Source organism: Diadema antillarum, unplaced genomic scaffold (assembly GCF_040938485.1).
Source record: "Diadema antillarum isolate AM-2024a unplaced genomic scaffold, OU_Dant_1.0 scf00000166, whole genome shotgun sequence".
In the NCBI taxonomy this organism is placed as follows: domain Eukaryota; kingdom Metazoa; phylum Echinodermata; class Echinoidea; order Diadematoida; family Diadematidae; genus Diadema; species Diadema antillarum.
In genome coordinates, this window is record NW_027271055.1 from 722567 (window position 1) to 743630 (window position 21064).

General features: G+C 42.2%; 1 protein-coding gene across 1 annotated transcript in view; it reads right to left on the reverse strand.

Annotated features, from left to right (window-relative positions):
• Nucleotides 1-21064, reverse strand: part of LOC139722492 (uncharacterized) — a 51809-nt gene that overhangs the window by 23115 nt on the left and 7630 nt on the right. Inside the window, exon 7 of the mRNA XM_071633780.1 lies at nt 18756-18852. Within this exon, the coding sequence (XP_071489881.1) occupies nt 18756-18852 (97 nt within the window). The remainder of the gene's footprint in view (nt 1-18755; nt 18853-21064) is intronic.

Genomic DNA, 21064 nt, shown 5'->3' on the forward strand with positions numbered 1-21064 from the left:
TTCCATACCAATAATGATACCTGGTGGTAATGATATGCCATTCATGTTATGAGTAATAAAATTCCCTATCCATTCCCGTTTGAATTATGAAAATCGGTAAAATACTTTTTGAGATATATCAAAAAATGCTAGGGGGAACTTACTTTTTAGGTTGAGTGTATATATATATATATATATATATATATATGTATATATATCAACGGCGTAAATCCGCAATGAGGAGTGGGGGGGGGGGGATGATTGGCGATAGTCACCATCACCACGGGGGGGGGGGGGGGGTTTCCCCCTCCCACAGTGAGAACTTTTTGCATATTGATGTTGTAAATGGTGCAATTTGATTCATTTTTTTCGCGTGTTCTATCGACTTGAAACAGTCCAACATGTTTAAGGTAGCAGTACATTTTATGCAGATTATTATTGAACAATTTTGCCTATAAAATGGTATCATTTAGAGAAACTTCTTGTCTTAATTCTTACACTGAAATCCGAGATCATGAATTTTGACATTGTACAGTCCAAAAGCGGCCGTTTGTAGCTATATTTTTTTTCCGCTTTGGAAATTAAGGGGGGCGCACCGGGCGCATTTGCTGGCAATTTAATACTGGCAGCAACATCAGGAGAATGACATTACGATTAAATGCGAGCGAGCGAAGCGAGCGAGCTTGAAAAGGTTGATATTTTACAGTCCCAAAACTGCCGTTTGTAGCTACATTTTTTCGCTTTGAAAATTAAGGGGGAGGGGGGCACCGGGCGCAACTGCTGGCAATTACCCGGCAGCAACATCAGGAGAATAGCATAGCGATTGAATGCGAGCGAGCGAAGCAAGCGAGCTTGAAAATTTTGACAATGTACAGTCCCAAAACGGCAGTTTGTAGCTATATTTTTTCGCTTAGGAAATTAAGGGGGGTGGGGGCGCACCGGGCGCAACTGCTGACAATTACTAGCAGCAACATCAGGAGAATGACATAACGATTAAATGCGAGCGAGCTTGAAAATTTTGACATTTCACAGTCCCCAAACTGCCGTTTGTAGCTATATCTTTTTCGCTTTGAAAAATAAGGGGGGCGCACCAGGCGCAACTGCGGGTAATTACCCGGCAGCAACATCAGGAGAATGGCATGACGATTAAATGCGAGCGAGCGAAGCGAGCGAGCTTGAAAATTTTGACATTTTACAGTCCAAAAACTGCCGTTTGTAGCTGTACTTTTTTCGCTTTGGAAATTAAGGGACGGGGGCGCACCAGGCGCAACTGCTGGCAATTACTGGCAGCAACAAATATCTCGTAAACACATTTATGATGTAATCTGGGGAAATTTCAATCCCAGAAGTGTATACTATTTGTTTTTAGGGGGGATCCTCCGTTAATTGAAAGTATCTAGATATCTCCTCCCATCACCCAAGGAACATTTGCATTTCTTTAAACTGAAGTAACAGACCTGGTGCACACTTTGGATGAAACATTTTGAAATCTGTCAATCTAAAGTGTATTAAGTAGAAATGACTGAACGGGGAGGGTATGGGAGGGGTTAGGCCTATCCCCCTCTTACGCGAGGGAGATTTTATATTTTCAGGATTGAAATTCAGCCATCTTTGGGTGAAATATTTAGACAGTCTTCACTTTCCACATCTCGGGAGTTACGAGGAGGAGCAAAATGATCTGTTTGTCCCCAATACTTTTATGGGGAACCATCCCCCTCCCCCTTCATTGACGCCTCTGCATACTAATGAGGGAGCTTTTGTAAGTGAAAGATATGCTGCACACTCTTTGATAAATATAAGGAAATAAAACGTCAATCTCAAAAGTGTACAAAGTCTATCGAAAGGGACCCAGTAGCTTTTGCATATTTATGATTGCAATTCAGCGATCCGGTGCATAATTCTGGCAGTAGTTGTCCAATTTTCCATAAAAAAAGTTCGAGATTTGTCCTCATCTCGGGAATTGCTTGGGGGACAAAATAATTTGTCTCCCCCAACTTCATCCACTGCACACAATTGAACTTTTAAAGCGCTCGGTTTCGCGCGCTTGCGCTTTTTTTTTTTCGGGGGGGGGGGGTATAATGGTATACTTGGCAGAATAACGAAGAACGGTTTCCACAGAAGTCGAGTTGTAGTGGCAAGGTATAGTGACAGCTCTTCATGTAACCCGGGATAACTTGTGACATGCGACAACTAACACACTAGTTTTCCTCTTATCAAAACACTATTGAGAACAAATTGCTGGATAAAGGTGAATATAATAATAATAAAATTGCTTGTAATGGTATCCATCATGAAAAGATGCTCATGGCGCAAGAAAGAGAGGCAGAGAGAATATAGTTTTATTCACTTGAATAAATGTATTCCGCGAGGTCAGTTTTGTACATTATGTGTTAAAAACCTTAACATAAAACAGTAACAAAGCAAACAAGGTTAAACAAACAAGCACAGTTTTTTTCTCCGTATGTGTCTCTATGACAATCTTTGTGGACTCTAATAACATAATTATGTTCCGTAATTCCAATCGACCATAGAATATTATCTTTTATGTCTAACCCCATTCCTTTGGAGAGTAAACAATAAACATTATCAGAAACGCAAGGTTTTGAATATATAAGGACCGTATAGGCGGAGATTGAAAACTTGAAAGTTCATCTCGTATTGAAGGAAATCTTACCTTTTAACTTCAGTTACCTCACAGGAATACATTAAGCAAACCGTACTTTAATTGAAGACAACCCAACGTTTACTAACTATAAATCTCGCAACATAGGCCTACATATCAGAGCACTTCTGAAGCCCAGGTCTATCAGATGTTAACATACTGTAGCCTTTGAAAGTTCAAACATAATTGGGCATATGATGCCGACAATTTGAATAATTTCCTGAGATTTTTTCTTAAAGATTCTTTTGTATATTTTATTACCATTTAAACACCATTCATATTTGCAGAAATCAAAATGAGTTCAGCCCTTCCTTTTCGTAGAGATAGTTCTATATATTTCGCTCACCTTTTTTCATCTTTGTCAAGTTAATGGCTTCATATCTGGCCCCTACTAAGCACAATGACATGATAAGCAACGTTATTTTCGAACAACATTACAGGCTCATAAATACAGTTGTAAAATTCATTCAGGATCACGGGACACTTCAGGTTTTATACATTCTTACCAACGTGTAAAAATGATTTGGTAAGGTACAATATCCGTTTCAGTACTCAATTCTAAGTAGGTCCTATTCACTGGAAAAAAAAAAGTGAAAATCTTTTCGTACTATTCTGGCAAACTGTTAGAATGTCTTGCCTTTTCTGTGGGATTGTTTGATTAGGGACTAAAGCATCCATTTTTCTGTTCGTGAGATGAATGTTGCATATCAATAAAATTGGCTGCGAATAAACTTGTCTTATTAATTTATTGATGTATGTTTGTTAACAGGTGAACTTTCTTGTGTTTTTTTTTTTTGCACATCTTCCATGAAAGCAAAAAGAAATCTGGTTAATAGGTCTGAACCATTAATCTAAAGCAATGTTCATTAGATTAAAGGAGGTACTTGCATATGGCAAAATATGGGAATCGACACCCGTTCCTTTTGTTTTTTTTTTTCTGGAGGCAAACGAATTATACTAACTGAGCAAACTCACTGCCAATACGGAGAGGGTAAATGTGTTGCAATTCCTACGACTGAAACTCGTACAAGGCTGTTAACGAACTCGTTTGTTATCTGATCTTTGGGTAACTCATGCGGAGCTCGACGTGAGTCGTATCGCGCTCGACATGGTGCACTCGTCCACGCCTACGTCCATGGCCCTACAGACTGTGTTGCATGAAGGAGGTGGGAAGAGCACCTCCCTGGTTGCATGCAGCTGGTTGCCATCTGGTTGTGTGGCTACTATAGTAGTTCAACATCCGAAGCATGCATTACGGTCGATATTGCTCTACATGCATTGGCGTGCGAGAGAAGTACGCGAGCGCTGCTAGCACTGTTCAGCAGTATGCTCTCGTCACGAGGCGGGCGTGCGAACGTCATGGCTCATGCATTACAGTATGTAGCCTATAACCTAGGTGGGGATGCAGCTGGTCTGATGCGACGAGACTACGAACAGTGGATGCGCGCGAATACACCGCCTATGATCTAGTTGTTTGTCGTTGTTTTCTTCTCCTTTTTTTTGGAATCGGTGGCAGTCTTCTTATACGGAAAAAAAAAAAACCTGCAACCGATCGTGGCGCCTAGCGGACGCGCTAGATGCGTCCACTGTTCGTAGTCTCGCCGCATCAGATGTATCGCTTGGCAAAGACAATGATCTCGCTGCATCATACGTTTAGCTTAACAGCAAATTACAAAGACAATAACTGCATTCTCCGCCTAGATTATAGGCTATGCAATAATCCATCATGCTGAAATCAATATTCAAACATTACAACACAATCCATGCTTTACTTACTTTTATAGACAAGGTAGCTCATGCTATAGATAGTTTTGAACATACAATTGGAGTTTTTCTTGATTTTTCTAAAGCTTTCGACACGATAGATCATGAAATCTTGTTTTATAAATTGTGTCACTATGGAATCCGCGGTACCCCCTTAGAATGGTTTAAGAGTTATTTAACAGAAAGAAAGCAATTTGTTAATATCAATAGCCATGATTCGCAATTAAAGCCTATTTCATGTGGAGTCCCGCAGGGCTCCCTCTTGGGCCCACTTTTATTTATAGTATACATAAACGATCTTCCAAAATCATCGCAAATTTTGTCATTCATTTGTTTCGCCGATGACACAAGCTTGTTTTTTTCACATCGAGACCCTAATGCATTAATAAATATGATGAATACTGAGCTCAGGTCCGTGCAATCCTGGATTTATGCGAACAAATTGTCCTTGAACATAGAAAAAACTCATTATATGGTATTTAGTAATTCTTTGAATATAAATGATTTATGTTTAAAGCAGGTTAATAACACAAAGTTTTTAGGGCTTTGGATTGACCAAGAATTATCCTGGAAAACTCATGTTAATTTTGTAAGTAAAATTTTGTCTAGAAATATTGGGATTTTGAATAAGCTAAAACATTTCTTTCCTGTTCATATTTTGCAGAGTATATATTCTTGTTTAATATCTCCACACTTCAATTATGGAATTTTGGCGTGGGGAAATGCAATTCACTCATTACTAGATTCCCTTCTCCGTATTCAAAAGCGTGCAATAAGAATCATAAACCACGCCGGATATTTTGCCCATACCAATTGTTTTTTCCATCAAAATAGAATTCTGAAAATTTCAGACTTATTTTATTATAATCTCGGAATTTTCATGTATAAACTAACAACTAATGAATTACCATCTGTTTTTATCCACATGTTCAAAAGGAATCATTCTATCCACTGTTATCCCACTCGCCAGAGTGACGCCTATCACCTTCCCCGTACTCGCACTATTTTTGCAAAGAAGACAATTATATTTACTGGACCCAGACATTGGAATGATCTCCCTCTAGATATCACTTCTTCCTTATCTTTATTCACCTTCAAACGCAAATTAAAACAGTTATTACTTAGTGGATACACACTACCAAGCCTTTAGCAACCTTTTTATGCTCCCAGTCTTTTGTCCTTGTCCGCAGCACCAAGTTACTTAAGTGATTTCATGGTACCGATACATCTTTTAATAATACAGCATTTTTGTTATTCAAACACTGCGAGATTTGTATGCAGTCTGGTTTGTGCGATATCTATGTGGTTCATTAGTTTATTACTCATCTATTTTTTTGTACTGGTGTAATTTTAGTTGGTCAAGACAAACATATCCGTTCTCCGTGTAAAATTATATGCCTATGAACTCGGGAACCTACAGTTTTACAAGCTTTAAAGCTTTTATGTAGGCCCCATCATATTTCTTATACTTACTAGTGACATTTTCATACGATGTGACCATGTACATTTGTGTCAAGTATATTTTCTTTTTCTTTTTCTTCTACAATCAAAAGACATGATTGTATATATTTTGTACTCTTGTTTTGTTGTCAATAAGTTTGTAATGTCATCATTGAGAAAATGGAAATATGAAATAAATTTGAACTGAACTGAAAATATCACCACATTTCTTTTTGTTTGTTTTTTTGTTCCTACATCTTTTTCTTGGGAGAATTTCAGGGGGGGGGGGATATTTGTACAGGCCATCCCCCCCCCCTCCTTCAAAAGTGGGGGATATATCCCCCCCCCCCATCCCCCCGGGATTTACGCCAATGATATATATGTATGAAGATCTTGCTTCCAAAAGGCGCTAAATCCATCGTTTTCAATGGATTTAGCGCCTTTTGGAAGCAAGCTCTTCGTATATTTGGCAATGCATTTTTGGACAATAAAGCATGACTTTTCGGCATCCTCATAAAATCATGCTTTGTATGCCAAAAGTGCATTACCAGTTTGTTTCTTCCTTATGTATATATATATATATATATATATATATACATATAATTATGTATATATTCATTTATTTATCACATTTATTCAGCAATAAAATCGTGTGGATATAAGATTTTTAAAAAACTGTAGCAGGTACAGTTTGGAGAAAGCCAGAGGCTTGTTAAAATAGAATGTACTCTTGAAAACAAATCATACACATATTGCTATTTAAACATTAAAATACCAAATGATAAAAGTTACCAACAACACAAAAAGAAGCACAAAAAGAATAAAATATATTGAAACAGGCACAAAATTAAATTGACAAAAGTTACCGATAACATTAAGGGAACATTGAGAGGATAAAACAAATAACAAACGCACTCATATATATATATATATGTATATATATGAGTGCCTTATATGTAACCAATGAAGAATTGGTAGATTCGTGTATTAGTAAGAAAACGGGTGAAAATTAGCCCAATATTGAAAGTTCCGTGATAGATTACATAATCGATCGATTATTTTAGCAATCGATCATAAATCGATCAGTTACAAGGAACTGACGATTATGGATTGTTTTGTTAGAAATTTATAAGGGGTAATAATTGTTGGAGATGCGATTATGTTCAGTAATAATCTTCCATACAATTATTGCTTTGTTATCTAATCATTTCCGTATGATGAGGAGGGTTAATAAGCGTTAGTATTTGAGGAAAAGGTCAGTAAGTAAAATGCGTAACTGTTTCGGAAATATAGCGGTCGGAGAATAATAAGAGGTCGAATATGTATCGAAACAGCTGGGTGGGCCTAAATACGGGCCAAAGTGTGGATAAGCCAGCTGGGTGGGCCTAGATACGGGCCAAAGTGTGGATAAGCCAGCTGGGTGGGCCTGGATACAGGCCAGAGTGAGGATGATTAGTGTCGTTGAGTGTTAATAACGCGTTGATTGAAGTGGACACTACTGCCTGGACCGTTTCCTTTGAAGTCTGCCGCAGTATAACAGAAGTATTGGTGAGTAGTGCAGTGCAATTTCGGAACTGATGAAATGGTATGCGAGTGCACTGTGGTGGTATCTGATATTGGTATCTGCGATTGGATGAGCTGCACTGGTACTGGTATCTTCGTTGGATGAATTGTGACTGGTAGTATTCTGGTAGTAAGCACTGGTAGTAAGTAACCCAGGGTAATACGCCGTTCTCCACTGGTTGTATATTTCAACCAAACGGACCCCAGCCTAGCTCGGACCATCCTGACTCTTCTCCAGCTAGTTGCCGGGGACCGGATGGCACACAGCGTATAACAACATTATACACTAGTGACAGAAGGAGAGAAGGCTACACGTGGTGTCAGGAGTGGGATTGGCAGTGGACAGGGCAGCGCAACATGCATCACTCAGCAAGGACTGCTGGCCTGCGTCAGCAAACTCCAGCGGAAATCTGGTGGCAGCTAGAACAGGAGCTGGCAGACGTCGAAGCGATGATGACAGATCTTCGTGCAGCACTCGGAAGAACTCCAGCTCCGTCGCAGGGACCCGCTACCACCAGCCTCCCCAGCTCAGGAACGATGAGTTCAGGAAGGGCAGGAATTAGCAGCAGCACACCACTAGACCAGGATGGCTTCACCACAGCACCAAATGCTGCAGCAGAGTCATCCGGAAGTAAAGCTCCTCCTGCTAGTTTTGCAAGGCGATCTGGTGGAAACGTTGAGATTCCTCATTCGTTCCCCAGTAGTTTTGCAACACCTGAAAGCAGACCAGTCAACGATGGATACAGCAGGTATTGCAAACAACCAGTTACAGCGCAACGGCTTGGTGTCGACATGATGACTGGAAGTCAGCAATGGCAGAGTGGTCCTACATGTGAAGGTAGGATGGCAGGCGGCCCCAGCAGGATCTAGCAGACCAGTTGGGAGACACCAGCAACGGGCAACCAGCCAGCACCAGTAAATGAAGTTCTGGTAGGTGCTGGAGGTAATTCGTCAGCAGCACCATCAGCAATGGCTACACCGTGGCGGAGACCAGAACTGTGGAACGAAGGCAGTTACCAGCGCAGATATAGAGGTGGAGATAAGCTGCGGATGACTCCCGATAGATTTGACGGCAGGGGGCCGATTCTTGACTATTTGAGTCATTTTGAGGCCTGCGCAGGGGTGAACGGATGGTCCGAAGATGAAGCACTGCAGTATTTGGCTGCCAGCATGCGAGGCCCAGCTGTAAAGGTCCTTGTTCAACAGACAGGAAGGAGGTTAACGTACAGCGAGCTGGTAAATAGGCTTAAGCAACGGTTCGGCCCAGCAGGCAAATCCGAGGTCTTCTTGGCTGAGCTGCGGACCAGGAGGAGGAAACCAAAGGAGACTCTGCAGGAGTTGGGGCAGGGTATTCGGGAGCTGACTGCATTAGCCTACCAAGAATTTGACGAGGCGGGGCAAGATCGCTTAGCAAGAGGCAACTTCATGGACGCGGTCGTAAGACCAGAGATACGAGAAGGTCTTTTCCGCGCCCAGCCCCGCACACTTGATGAGGCAATTGAAACAGCACTGAGTACAGAGGCTTTCCTGAGGATGGAGACGGAGAGAAGCGATGGCCGGTCGCAGCGGTAAAGCAGAGCACTGGCGACTGATGATGTCGAGCAGAAGAGCCCTGTAACCAAGGAGAAAGACGGCACTATGAGGCGAACGACGGAAGCAGTGGAAGAGCTGATTTCCAGAGTGGAATCTTCTCCACCAACACGATCGAGAACCAACGCGACATCACAATTTGCAAGGGTACCAGCATCATCACTGCCTGGGGACCAGAGCAACAATTGTTTCAACTGCGGCCAAGCTGGCCATTGGAAACGAGATTGCCCACGTCTAGTGAAGCAACCACTTAGAAGTATGCCAGCAAGCATCGATGCAGACAGAAGGAGGTGCTACCACTGCAATCAAGTTGGCCATGGTTGGAGGCACTGCCCCCAAGCATCAAATATCGAGCAGATACCAGCGCGCAGTCAGCCAGAGTGGGGACCAGTTCCACTCCGTAGTGATGTTGGTGGCGTGCAACAAAGGACACCAGAACAACCACAGCGAGCACCCCAGGCAGAACAAGCAGAGCAAGCACGGCCAGTTGGCAATAGCAGATATCATGGTCTTCATGTTGAGTCTAAGATCAACGGTCAGCCCATCACATTCCTAATTGATACCGGTTCATCGCAGACGTATGTGTCCAATGCGATCTTCAGCAAGATTGCAGATGCAAGGAAGCCGGTATTGCAGCGAGCAACTCGTACAGTGCGCCAAGCAGACGGTTCTCCACTCGAGACCAGTGGTAAAACACTGGCTGAAATCCAGATGGGACATTTGCTGTTCGTGTTTGAGGTGACGGTGGCCAATCTTCACAATGAGAGTATCATCGGGTTGGACTTCTTGATGCAAACACAGTCGGTGCTGTATTGCCGCAAACTGGAGCTGCAGCTGCCATGGGAGACGATCCAATGCAAAGATCATCGGGGTCAGCCTTTCTGCCGCAGAATCATAGCAAGCGAGACCAGTTCAGTACCCCCAGGACACGAGGCAATATTGAAAGGCATGGTGGCAGGTGGAAGGCCACAACCAATCGCAGGAGTTGGCCTGCTGGAAGCTCCTACCAACCAGGCTGAGACCCTCAGTAAGGGCTTGCTGATAGCAAGGGCTGTCGTTGAGGCGGATGCTGAGGTACTCCCTATCTGAGTTTACAACCCCACAAAGGAAGAGAGAGTGGTGAAGCAGGGCACTATGGTGGCGTGTCTGACTCAGCTCCAAAACGCTGAACAGGTCGAGGTAATTCCACGTGACGAGAACGGTGGTGATGGTATGCCAGCACATGTGGCAGAGCTGTACGAGCGAAGCATTGAAGAGGTCCCAGAGCAGTACCACACGCAAGTAGCAGAGCTGCTGCAAGATTTTGCAGATGTCTTCTCACATGGACCAACAGATCTGGGCAGAACTGACCTAGTCCAGCACAGCATTGATACTGGTGATGCGAGACCAGTGCGACAAGCACCAAGACGATATCCAGCGGAGCAGAGGGCGGAGATTTATAGACAGATAGATCAGCTACTATCTCAGGGGCTGATTGAGCAAGTAAGCAGTCCTTGGTCTTCCAACGTGGTCCTGGTAACAAAGAAGGATGGGAGCAAGAGGATGTGCATAGACTACCGCCAATTGAATGTTGCAACACTGAAAGACGCTTATCCGCTGCCCAGAATAGATGACACGCTGGATGCACTCAGCGGGGCAAAGTGGTTCTCAACCCTCGATCTTGCCAGTGGGTATTGGCAAGTGCAGCTTGACGAGCAGGCTAAGCAGAAATCAGCCTTCATCGCTAATGGTGGGTTGTATGCCTGGCGCGTTATGCCCTTCGGGCTCTGTAATGCGCCAGCCACCTTCGAGCGTCTGATGGATAGAGTGATGGCAGGCCTTACCTGGGAAATGTTGCTTGTGTACTTGGACGACGTGATTGTCTTTGGCAAGACAGTGGAAGATGAGCTGTCACGACTTCGAGTGGTTTTCCCGCGACTCCGTGAGGCCGGCTTGAAGCTTAAGCCGTCGAAGTGCTCGCTATTTCATACCAGCGTTAGGTACCTGGGGCATATCGTGTCGAAGGATGGAGTGACAAAAGATCCAGACAAGACATCCGCCATTCAACAATGACCAACACCGAGGACCACCAAGGAAGTGAGGAGCTTTGTGGGGCTGGTATCGTACTACCGCAGGTTTGTTGCAGGCTTCGCCTCCATCGCCAAACCGCTCCACCAGCTAATGGAGAAAAATCACAAGTTCCTCTGGACGAAAGAATGCCAAGAGGCATTCGATGAGCTGAAGGGGAGGTTATCATCGCCTCCTATCCTGGCCTATCCACGCCCAGATGGCAGTTATATCCTTGATACTGATGCCAGCGACGTTGGTGTTGGCGCCGTGCTTTCCCAAGTCCAAGATGGTGCTGAGAGGGTGGTGGCATATGCAAGCCGCACACTGCGGAGAGCGGAGAGAAATTACTGCGTGACGAGGAAGGAGCTCCTAGCAGTGGTGGTCTCTCTGAAGCAGTTTCGTCAGTACCTATATGGCCGTCATGTGGTGATACGGACAGATCATGGCTCGCTGCAATGGCTTGTCAGATTCAAGGACCCCAGAGGTCAGCTGGCAAGGTGGTTGGAGTTGATCTCGGAATATGATTTTGAGATCCGTCATAGGCAAGGGCGAAGTCATGGCAATGCAGACGGGTTGTCACGCCGACCGTGTAGACAGTGCGGTTGTGATGAGGAGATACCAGCAAACCAAGCCAGGGTACTGGTAGAGCAAGAAGCAGATGAGGCTCCCGATATCGGCAGTTTACAGGAACAAGACGAGGACATTAATCCGGTTCGTGCCGCTAAACTGGCAGCTGAGCGACCGTCTGATGAAAAAGCAGCATCATGGTCTGCCAAGGCAAGACAGGTATTGGATCACTGGGAAGCGCTGGAGGTTAGCAGTGGGGTCCTTGTCCGTCGCTGGGAGGCAGCAGATGGTAGCACTGTGAGGAGGCAGATTATCCTACCAAGAGTCCTTGTGAGAGATGTGATTCGGGCGGTTCACGCTTCTATGACTGGTGGCCATTTTGGTATGGGCAAGTCGCTAGCTCGTGCTCGGCTACGATACTACTGGATCGGGATGGCAGCAGATTTCCGGTCTGCTCTGCGTGAATGTGACATCTGTGCAAGGAGAAAGGGTGCTGGTAGAACACCGCGTGCTCCACTGCAGCAGAGAATCAGCGGCTTCCCAATGGAAAGAGAGGTGCTGATGCCAGGCGATGTCGCTGAACCAGATGATGCTGACCACCAGGAGGAGGTCTGCACAGATTATGCAGAGGGTCTGCGTACAAGGATGAGACGAGCACATCACCGTGCACGAGCTAGATTGGGGCTGGCCTGCAGAAAACAGAAGCGGTTTTACGATCAGAGGGCACATGTCGCAGCATACAATGTTGGGCAGTATGCGTGGCTCCGGAGAAAGATGCGGAAGAAGGACTGCAGTCCCAAGTTGCAGACGAAATGGTTTGGGCCATACTTGATCGTCACGAAACTATCAGATGTTACGCTACGGCTGCAGCTTTCACCAAGGACCAGGCCGCTGGTGGTTCATGTGGACCGCCTGAAGCCATATACAGGGGTGCAGAGGCCAGTGTGGGAGTTCAGACCGAAACAAGTAGAGCAGGCTGTACCAGAACCGGCTACAGATGACGAGGAGTCTGATGGAGGTTCAGATGCCCACCCAAAACAAGTTATTGAGGCTGTATCAACACAGCTGGCTTTGGAAGATGATGAGCCTGGAAGAGATTCCAGCTATGAACCGCACCCATACCCGAGACGGAACAGACGTCCCCCCAGATACTTCTAGGCATGCACGTATCGGCATGTCGAACTCTCACTGTTTTGGGACTGAACTCTCATGTTATTTCATTTTTGGTATTCGCATTCATGCAGGACATTTTCGACATGGCGAGGAACCAGAGGGGTGAACAGCGGTCCGCTGGGGGCAGCAATGTTGCTGAAAGTGAGCAAAGGACAGTTCTCGATGGGACTTGGCACGGACTGTTTATAAAAGCCACAGTAAATGGGGCACGAGTTGAAGCGTTGGTGGACACCGGCTCAACCCATTCCTTCATAGCCAGGAGGATTTACGACACGATTGACTCGAGCAGTAAGCCACCGTTAAGCCCACTGGATGAGCCGATGATGATGGCGGACGGATCGCTATTGGCAATGGATGGGAAGGCAATAGTCGCTTTACAACTGGGACTTCTATCGTACACTGCAGACGTAATTGTGGCTGACATACGCCATGAAGGTATATTGGGCCTCGACTTCCTGCGTGGTAGCAGATCCGTCGTAGACTGTTACCGACATAAACTGCATACGCCATGTGGGACTCACGAGTGCTACCCCCATCTAGTCCAGGAACCGGTATGGGCTAGGCCAGATACTGGTCGCGCAGATTGTTGGTGTTTCGGATTCTGCAAGAGATACCGTGGCCGACGAATGAGCAAGGGAACCAGTTTAACGTAACAACCAGTGTTCTTCTAATTTGGTTTAAATTTTAAAACATTTATGGACGATAAAAAAAAAAATGAAAGGACGAAAACCGGGGTGAGCATGATGGACGCTTTGCCGATTTATGAGCTAGCTGTAATCATTGGACATTAAGTATCGCACTGGACTTGGTTTCTCATGCTAAGATTCTATGTTTTGCTCACATATGGTATAAAATGGTGCGAAAATGGTACAACTTTCGCGCATCTAGTTGTTATTTCAACTATTCACATATGTCAAATGTAGGGTTTTGGTTTTCGAGTGTCAGATATCAATGTTGTGTCATAGGTAACCATAAGCAGTTCAGTTTATACCAAGTAGGTATTCACTTAATTGGTAGTGATGGAAGATAACGATGTTTAGCAAAGACCATACTACCAGAGAGGTATCCTTTTTGTTATCATATTGGGATTAACAGTGCAGACTGTGGATTTTTATACCAGTTGCGGTTTAGATAAAACCGGGTTGTTTTGGAGTAATCACATCGAATTATGTTTTGTCTCTCTTTCAAGAAGAAATAGGACCAAAGTGGTAGAGACCGTGTTCTATTTAAGGAGAGTTTGGCAGTAATCTTGGATGATGTATGTTGATTAGGCTGGTATCATTTATTTTATTTGCTAGGATAAAAATCAAACAGTAAGGGCCCATTAAAAAGGGAAGTGCCATGTTTTGCTCATTCAGCACAATGTGTTAGCAGACAGATTACAGCATGTTCATGCTTATAGGAGGTGAGACCCGGTAGGAATTTGTGATTTGAGCAGTGCTCATGAGGTTTCCATTCGTGCGGAAGTTAGAACGTACAGATGTTTGGTATAAAACGTTATGTGGTTGGATGTTTGAGGGAAATTCTATCAAGACGTTGAGATGGTAGCAAGGTTTTTATCGAGTGTTGCATTTTGTTGTATTTTATACCTACCAGTTCAAGTTGTCGAGTTGTTATTTGTCAGCTCGGGGACCGAGCTTAGCGAGGGAGGGGTGTCGTGCAACCAATGAAGAATTGGTAGATTAGTGTATTAGTAAGAAAACGGGTGAAAATTAGCCCAATATTGAAAGTTCCGTGATAGATTACATAATCGATTGATTATTTTAGCAATCGATCATGAATCGATCAGTTACAAGGAAACTGATGATTATGGATTGTTTTGTTAGAAATTTAAGAGGGGTAATAATTGTTGGAGATGCGATTATGTTCAGTAATAATCTTCCATACAATTATTGCTTTGTTATCTAATCATTTCCGTATGATGAGGAGGGTTAATAAGCGTTAGTATTTGAGGAAAAGGTCAGTAAGTAAAATGCGTAACTGTTTCGGAAATATAGCGGTCGGAGAATAATAAGAGGTCGAATATGTATCGAAACAGCTGGGTGGGCCTAGATACGGGCCAAAGTGTGGATAAGCCAGCTGGGTGGGCCTAGATACGGGCCAAAGTGTGGATAAGCCAGCTGGGTGGGCCTGGATACAGGCCAGAGTGAGGATGATTAGTGTTGTTGAGTGTTAATAAAGCGTTGATTGAAGTGGACACTACTGCCTGGACCGTTTCCTTTGAAGTCTGCTGCAGTATAACAGAAGTATTGGTGAGTAGTGCAGTGCAATTTCGGAACTGATGAAATGGTATGCGAGTGCACTGTGGTGGTATCTGATATTGGTATCTGCGATTGGATGAGCTGCACTGGTACTGGTATCTTCGTTGGATGAATTGTGACTGGTAGTATTCTGGTATTAAGCAACCTATGGTACATTTCAACGCCGTTCTCCACGCCTGGTTGTATATTTCAACCAAACGGACCCCAGCCTAGCTCGGACCATTCTGACCCTTCTCCAGCTAGTTGCCGGGGACCGGATGGCACACAGCGTATAACAACATTATACACTAGCGACAGAAGGAGAGAAGGCTACAATATATTTGTAATATAATTATTTAATACATATACTGTATATGTGTATATATATATATATATATATATATATATATATACATATATATATAATACTGATGGATAGAGCGCCTTTTGGAAGCAAGCTCTTCATGTACATATATATATATATATATATATATATACATTGATTACCGCTTAGCTTAAAAATAAAACGTGAGTTTTTGAAAAGAGTTAGTTTAGTCGACTCAAATTTTCGGCGTCCATATAAACTCATGCTAGCATTAACCAAATATGCATTACCAGTGTGTTTCTTCCTTTGATATATATAATATATATATATAATATTATACATATGCATACTGTATAAACATTGACTACCACTGAGCTTACAAAAGACACCAAGGAGCAGTTGACAGCCCTTCCGAACCCCTGCGTAGATTAATAAAATGCGAATGTTAGACTTTGCCATTTTTCGACATTTACATCCTACACAAATCGTTTCTAATGTTTTTTTATTTTTTCCGTCTTCATACAAAATATTGATATTTCGCAGGAAGAATACATATTCAGTTTGAAGAAATGGGGATTACCCGTTTAGCCATATTTCCAAAATATGACTGTTCTTTTAAAGGGTCCCATTTAATAATAATCATGATAATAATAATCATAATCATAATCATAATCATGATAATAATAATAATAATAAAGGACATTCATATTGCGCAGCTACTATAATATAGGTTTTCCCGGCCAATTTCGCACTTTTTTCAGTCCAATTCCTAATTGCTGCATTCAATTTAGCACAATTTAGCCTAGATGGCATGTTCGGTATTTCAATTTTATAATCTTTTCATTCAAATTCATTTTGGAGCATTCAAATTACCTTTAACATCATTCGAATCAGCACTTTTTCAGTTCAAATTCGTGAGACAAGCACCTTTTCGCAAATCGTTCATTCAATTTAACATGATATAGTCACGTGATCACGTATACGCTGCGCTCGTTCATTCGAATTCATTCTTGGGCATCCAATTTCGCATTTACTGCAGTCAATTTAGCAGAAACGTTTATGCTCTTATTCCTTTTTTATTTTCATTCATCATAGGTATTGTTTGCAAGAATCATAACATTTCATAATTTCGTATTCATTCTTTATTCTGATATCATCTTTGCAACAGTAATGTTCAATAGCATTATTTCATTCACAGATACATTAATCTTATTTCTTTTGACATTAATTGGGAGAAGGAGGTTTCAATTTACATCGTGATTATTTCTTTCATCTGCACGTTTCATTATTTTCATTTGGTGGGTGCTATTATATTGCGTTAATCATCATTAGGAATAAGGTTCTTGGATCAGCTCTAGCCATCAAATTGTCAAGGTTATTACCCTCAAATGCTTCTATGATTCTTTCCCAGTCTTCTTGAGAGATACGGCTGTAGCTAACTTGTGCTGCCATGACTGGACATACGATGACATGAGAAAGTGAAGTGAATCTATGGTACTGGTGCATGTATATATAGGTCTGATAACATGTATGAAAGAATATGAGCGTTACAGAACAACAAATTTAAGTTATGTAGGGTCCAAGATACCTTTACTATATACTTAACAGTGTGTGGATGAAACAAAAATTCACATTTAAATACGTATTTATCACGGTTCTCACCTTTTCAAAATAGAAATAACATTACGCCAATTTGAATGAACATGTTCGGAATTTGACTGCCCGTACGCGAAATTGAATGACTGAAATACCATTTTCCGCCAGTGCTGCGAATTTGAATGACTGAAGAGCACGTGCCAATTTGAATGCCCGTTTTACGAATTCGAAAGGCACATGTCCGAATTTCATTGATCGACATGATGAATTGAACAAACAAGTTGCAATTTTGAATGACAGAATGTGCAGTGACGAGAATTTTCGCTAAATTGAATGAACCTTTTATCAAATGGACTGACAAAAGTGCGAAATTGGCCGGGAAAACCTATAATATACTCTACTGCGCATGACAAAATCACATAGCATACATACAAGAAATTCGAACATAAAATACATTACTTCAAGAGATGACTTTTTAACTTGACCTTAAACTCATAGTAACTGCTTGTATTCCAAACAAAGGGAGATTATTCCATAATTTTGGTGCAGCGTACAAAAATGCCCTGTCACCAAGAGTAACTTTTGATTTCCCTAATGGATATTTCAATAATGTTTGATCCCGTGAACTTCGGAGGTGATAAGATGTTTGAAATGATGTTTTTAATTCTACAAGTTCCTGTATGTACACTGGTGATGTACCATGAATAGCTCTATTTACAGTCAACAGAGTTTTAATATGATTCCCTGCTTTACAGGCAACCAATGTAATGCACGTAGTAATAGACTACAATAAAAAAAAACCCGAGGAGAATTGCACACTAATCTAGCACATGCATTTTGCACCCTTTGTAGTTTACCTAATTGATTATCAGGTAAGCCATAAATTTACGATAAAAATAATAGGCCTCCACTGTATACACAAAAACATGAAAAGAAAAAAAAACATAATGAAAATCATTTTCAGGACTGATACAGTGGGAGTCTAAACTAATCAGAGATAAGTAACGGAAGAAGAGCAAGGAAAAGGAAAGAAAACGGAGAGAACAAACCTTAATAATGCATAACCCCTCTACAACCCCCCCCCCCAAAAAAAAGAAAAAATAATAATAAAATAAAAACGGGTGTTAACTTTGATACTTTATTGTGTCTGTTATAATGTCCTTGTTGTTTGGCTACAATGTTCCATCTAAATAATAACGCTTGAAAAGATCTTAAAGGCGATACATTATTCCCCTGTTTGCGTGTTTCTTAAATCACACGGCCTTAATGTACTAGGTGTAGGTGCCATGGGTCCTTTTTTCCCTAGTGTCGTATTCGTGGGCCTTGTTTCCTAGTTTCGGACTCGTTTCGTTTTTTCTGTGTAGTGTCCAGCTCATGGGCTTTATGGCTCGTGGGCTGTATGACTCATTGACCTTTTTCAATGTTGAGCTCGTGGCCGTATGTCTCGTCTTGGATTCGGTCTCGTGGGATGACCCTGACGTGATAGCGTTAGTGATCGCTACTAAATGAGTTTTATACTGTGACTTTTCAGGCTTTCACAAAAGACGCAAAAATATAGATTATTATGAGGATTAGAACAAAGTAATGTCACAAAATTATTGCCAACCATGACCTATTTACGGGGGGGGGGGGGAAGATGCACCTTATGTGTATCATATAATTCTTGCGTTTCCATTATACGACACTGCTTAAGTGGTTGAAAAAGGCACTACGCTAGCAACCTGCGGACATTTCTTACGAAACATGAACAGCATTGCGATCTTCTTTTGATCTTCATGACTGTTTACAAAATAGAAGCTGATGTTACCTTAGCAGGAAGAATGCGTCGACAAAATACAATCCTTGTAGTATCAGCTGGGATGTGAAAGACGCATAGAAAATGGCAATTCCACTGTAAGAATCATCTGTTAATGACAAACAGAGAGCATAAAATGAGATGGCTCATTGTCAGGAAAGGAATATATTTGCCTCGAGTCTTTATACATATCCATTGATTTTGTACAAAAGTTTGTTAGGTGAATGACGCCTCTATTGGTTATGATACCCCCAGACAATATATATATATATATATACATATATATATATATATATATATATATATATATATAAGAAAATTACTTAATTGGATTCAGTTATGCCGTATTACATCATTGTGTTAGGTTCAGGCGAGCTCATCCGGCTGTGAAGTTAGATTAATGATATTCAGGAATACGATTAGGTTCTAGGGGAGTCTTTATTTAGTAAGTAGAGATACATGTAGTTTGTTTTGTGAGGAGAATTCTTAATGCATACTTATGTCTGAGCCATATGTTAATTGTTTGTAGCAGTTTGTGTATAAGTACGGACGATTAGGAAATATTAGGAGAGAAACATTTTGGTTAGCACGTAAGACACACATCGGTACGGGGCTTGAACTAACGTCGGCGAGCGGGCTGTCATGCTGAGGCGACTACCGACATGAGCCGAGGGACGAACGTCGCTAGCTGAGCCACACCTGCTGAGCCCCACCTACTGAGCCACACTTGCTGAGCCACACCCGCTGAGGTGTCTAATTTCTCTTGCTCTCAAAAATTTTCAAGCCTCATCTTATTACCATGCAAGATGTTTTTAATCGTTAAAGGTAGTAGCCCACATTTGCAAACCCACGAAAATCAAAACTGCATAAAACAGGTCCAATATGACTTCAAGTACAAGTTATAACAGTAACATACCTCACCTGTTGCTCTTTGTCTATACCATTCGATAAAAGAGAGAAAATCATCGTTTTAAAATCAATTTTCAAACCGGGTCAACCCGACCCAAAATCGAATTACGAGCGCGGGCTAGCTACGTACTAACTGCGACCAGCCCCAACGTGCAGCGTTGGGGCTGTGCCGTTTTCGCATTCAGATCGAGGAGTTGTACAAAACGGGTGCCGTTTCGGCGCTATATTTCCTTAATTTTTCAACAAAAACTACTAGGAATACTTACATGGGTCGATTAAACCTAAATGATTAATTTCGGCGACTGTTTGATGCATTTCATCGCTTATGATGCAGAAAATGTTGTCTTATAACGCGAATATCTTCAGCTCACCGATACTCACTGAAACTCACAATCACTTGCACAGGCGCACAACATGCATGCAGTGCAGTGCATTGAGAGCATGCGTAATGCGTACTAATGGATATAGCAGCAAGTCTCTCCACTGTTGCACTAGGGCAGGCCGCTTATTACTCCTAAAAAAATGTAGAAAATGTTGCAGTTTCTAGATAAATGGGTGAGAAAAACCAAGTCGAAAAGGTAATGTACTAATTGTCACTGTGTTTATGATAGAAATTTAGCCGTGCTTTGTTTGTGAAGTCGCCGTGAATGTGGCAGTGATTTTTGCTCCCGCTCAGCTGCGAGGTAGCCGCCAGGACCGCGCCTTGCGGCGCGGTCTCCGGGGCTAGCTACTAGTACGTACATGTAACTTACACATATCGCCTGCAAGTAGTACGTACGTGGACCGGAGCTAGCGAGCGTTATACGCATGCATACGGTGCATTTTTATTTATTTTTATGAAAGTAATGGACTAATTGGAACGAAATTTTGCACAGGTGTTACTGCAATCATACCCAAACTCCATGCTAACTATGAGACCAATTGCTGCAGGTTTACAAATGTGGGCTAGTACCTTTAAGTCTGTTCTCAGATACGCAAAATGAAACACAGTCCTTGTCAGTGCTTGGATCACAGCACTTTGCAAATAGCCTTAAAGCGATCTCATATCTGCAATTTTGTGATTCAACGTCAGTACGAAAATGTGTGGTTCAAACGTAAATTTGAAGTGGATAAGATACTTATGGTGAAGGAGATGATAAATATTATTGTATTACATAGTTCTCAAGAACTAAGTACTTTTCAACGGCAGTCGCTTCCTTACATAGGAAAGAAGAGGATCATATTCTCTGCTGCAGAATATCGTCTCTACAGATCATCACAGGTAATTATTTGAAATTTGATTTGAGTATTTGAATATTTGAAGTTCAACTTGCCTCTTTATAGTCATCAGATATTATAGCAACATAGTTTTACAGGGTTGGAGCCTCAATCCCGTCGGTAATCATATGGTCACTTCGTCCAATGCATTTACC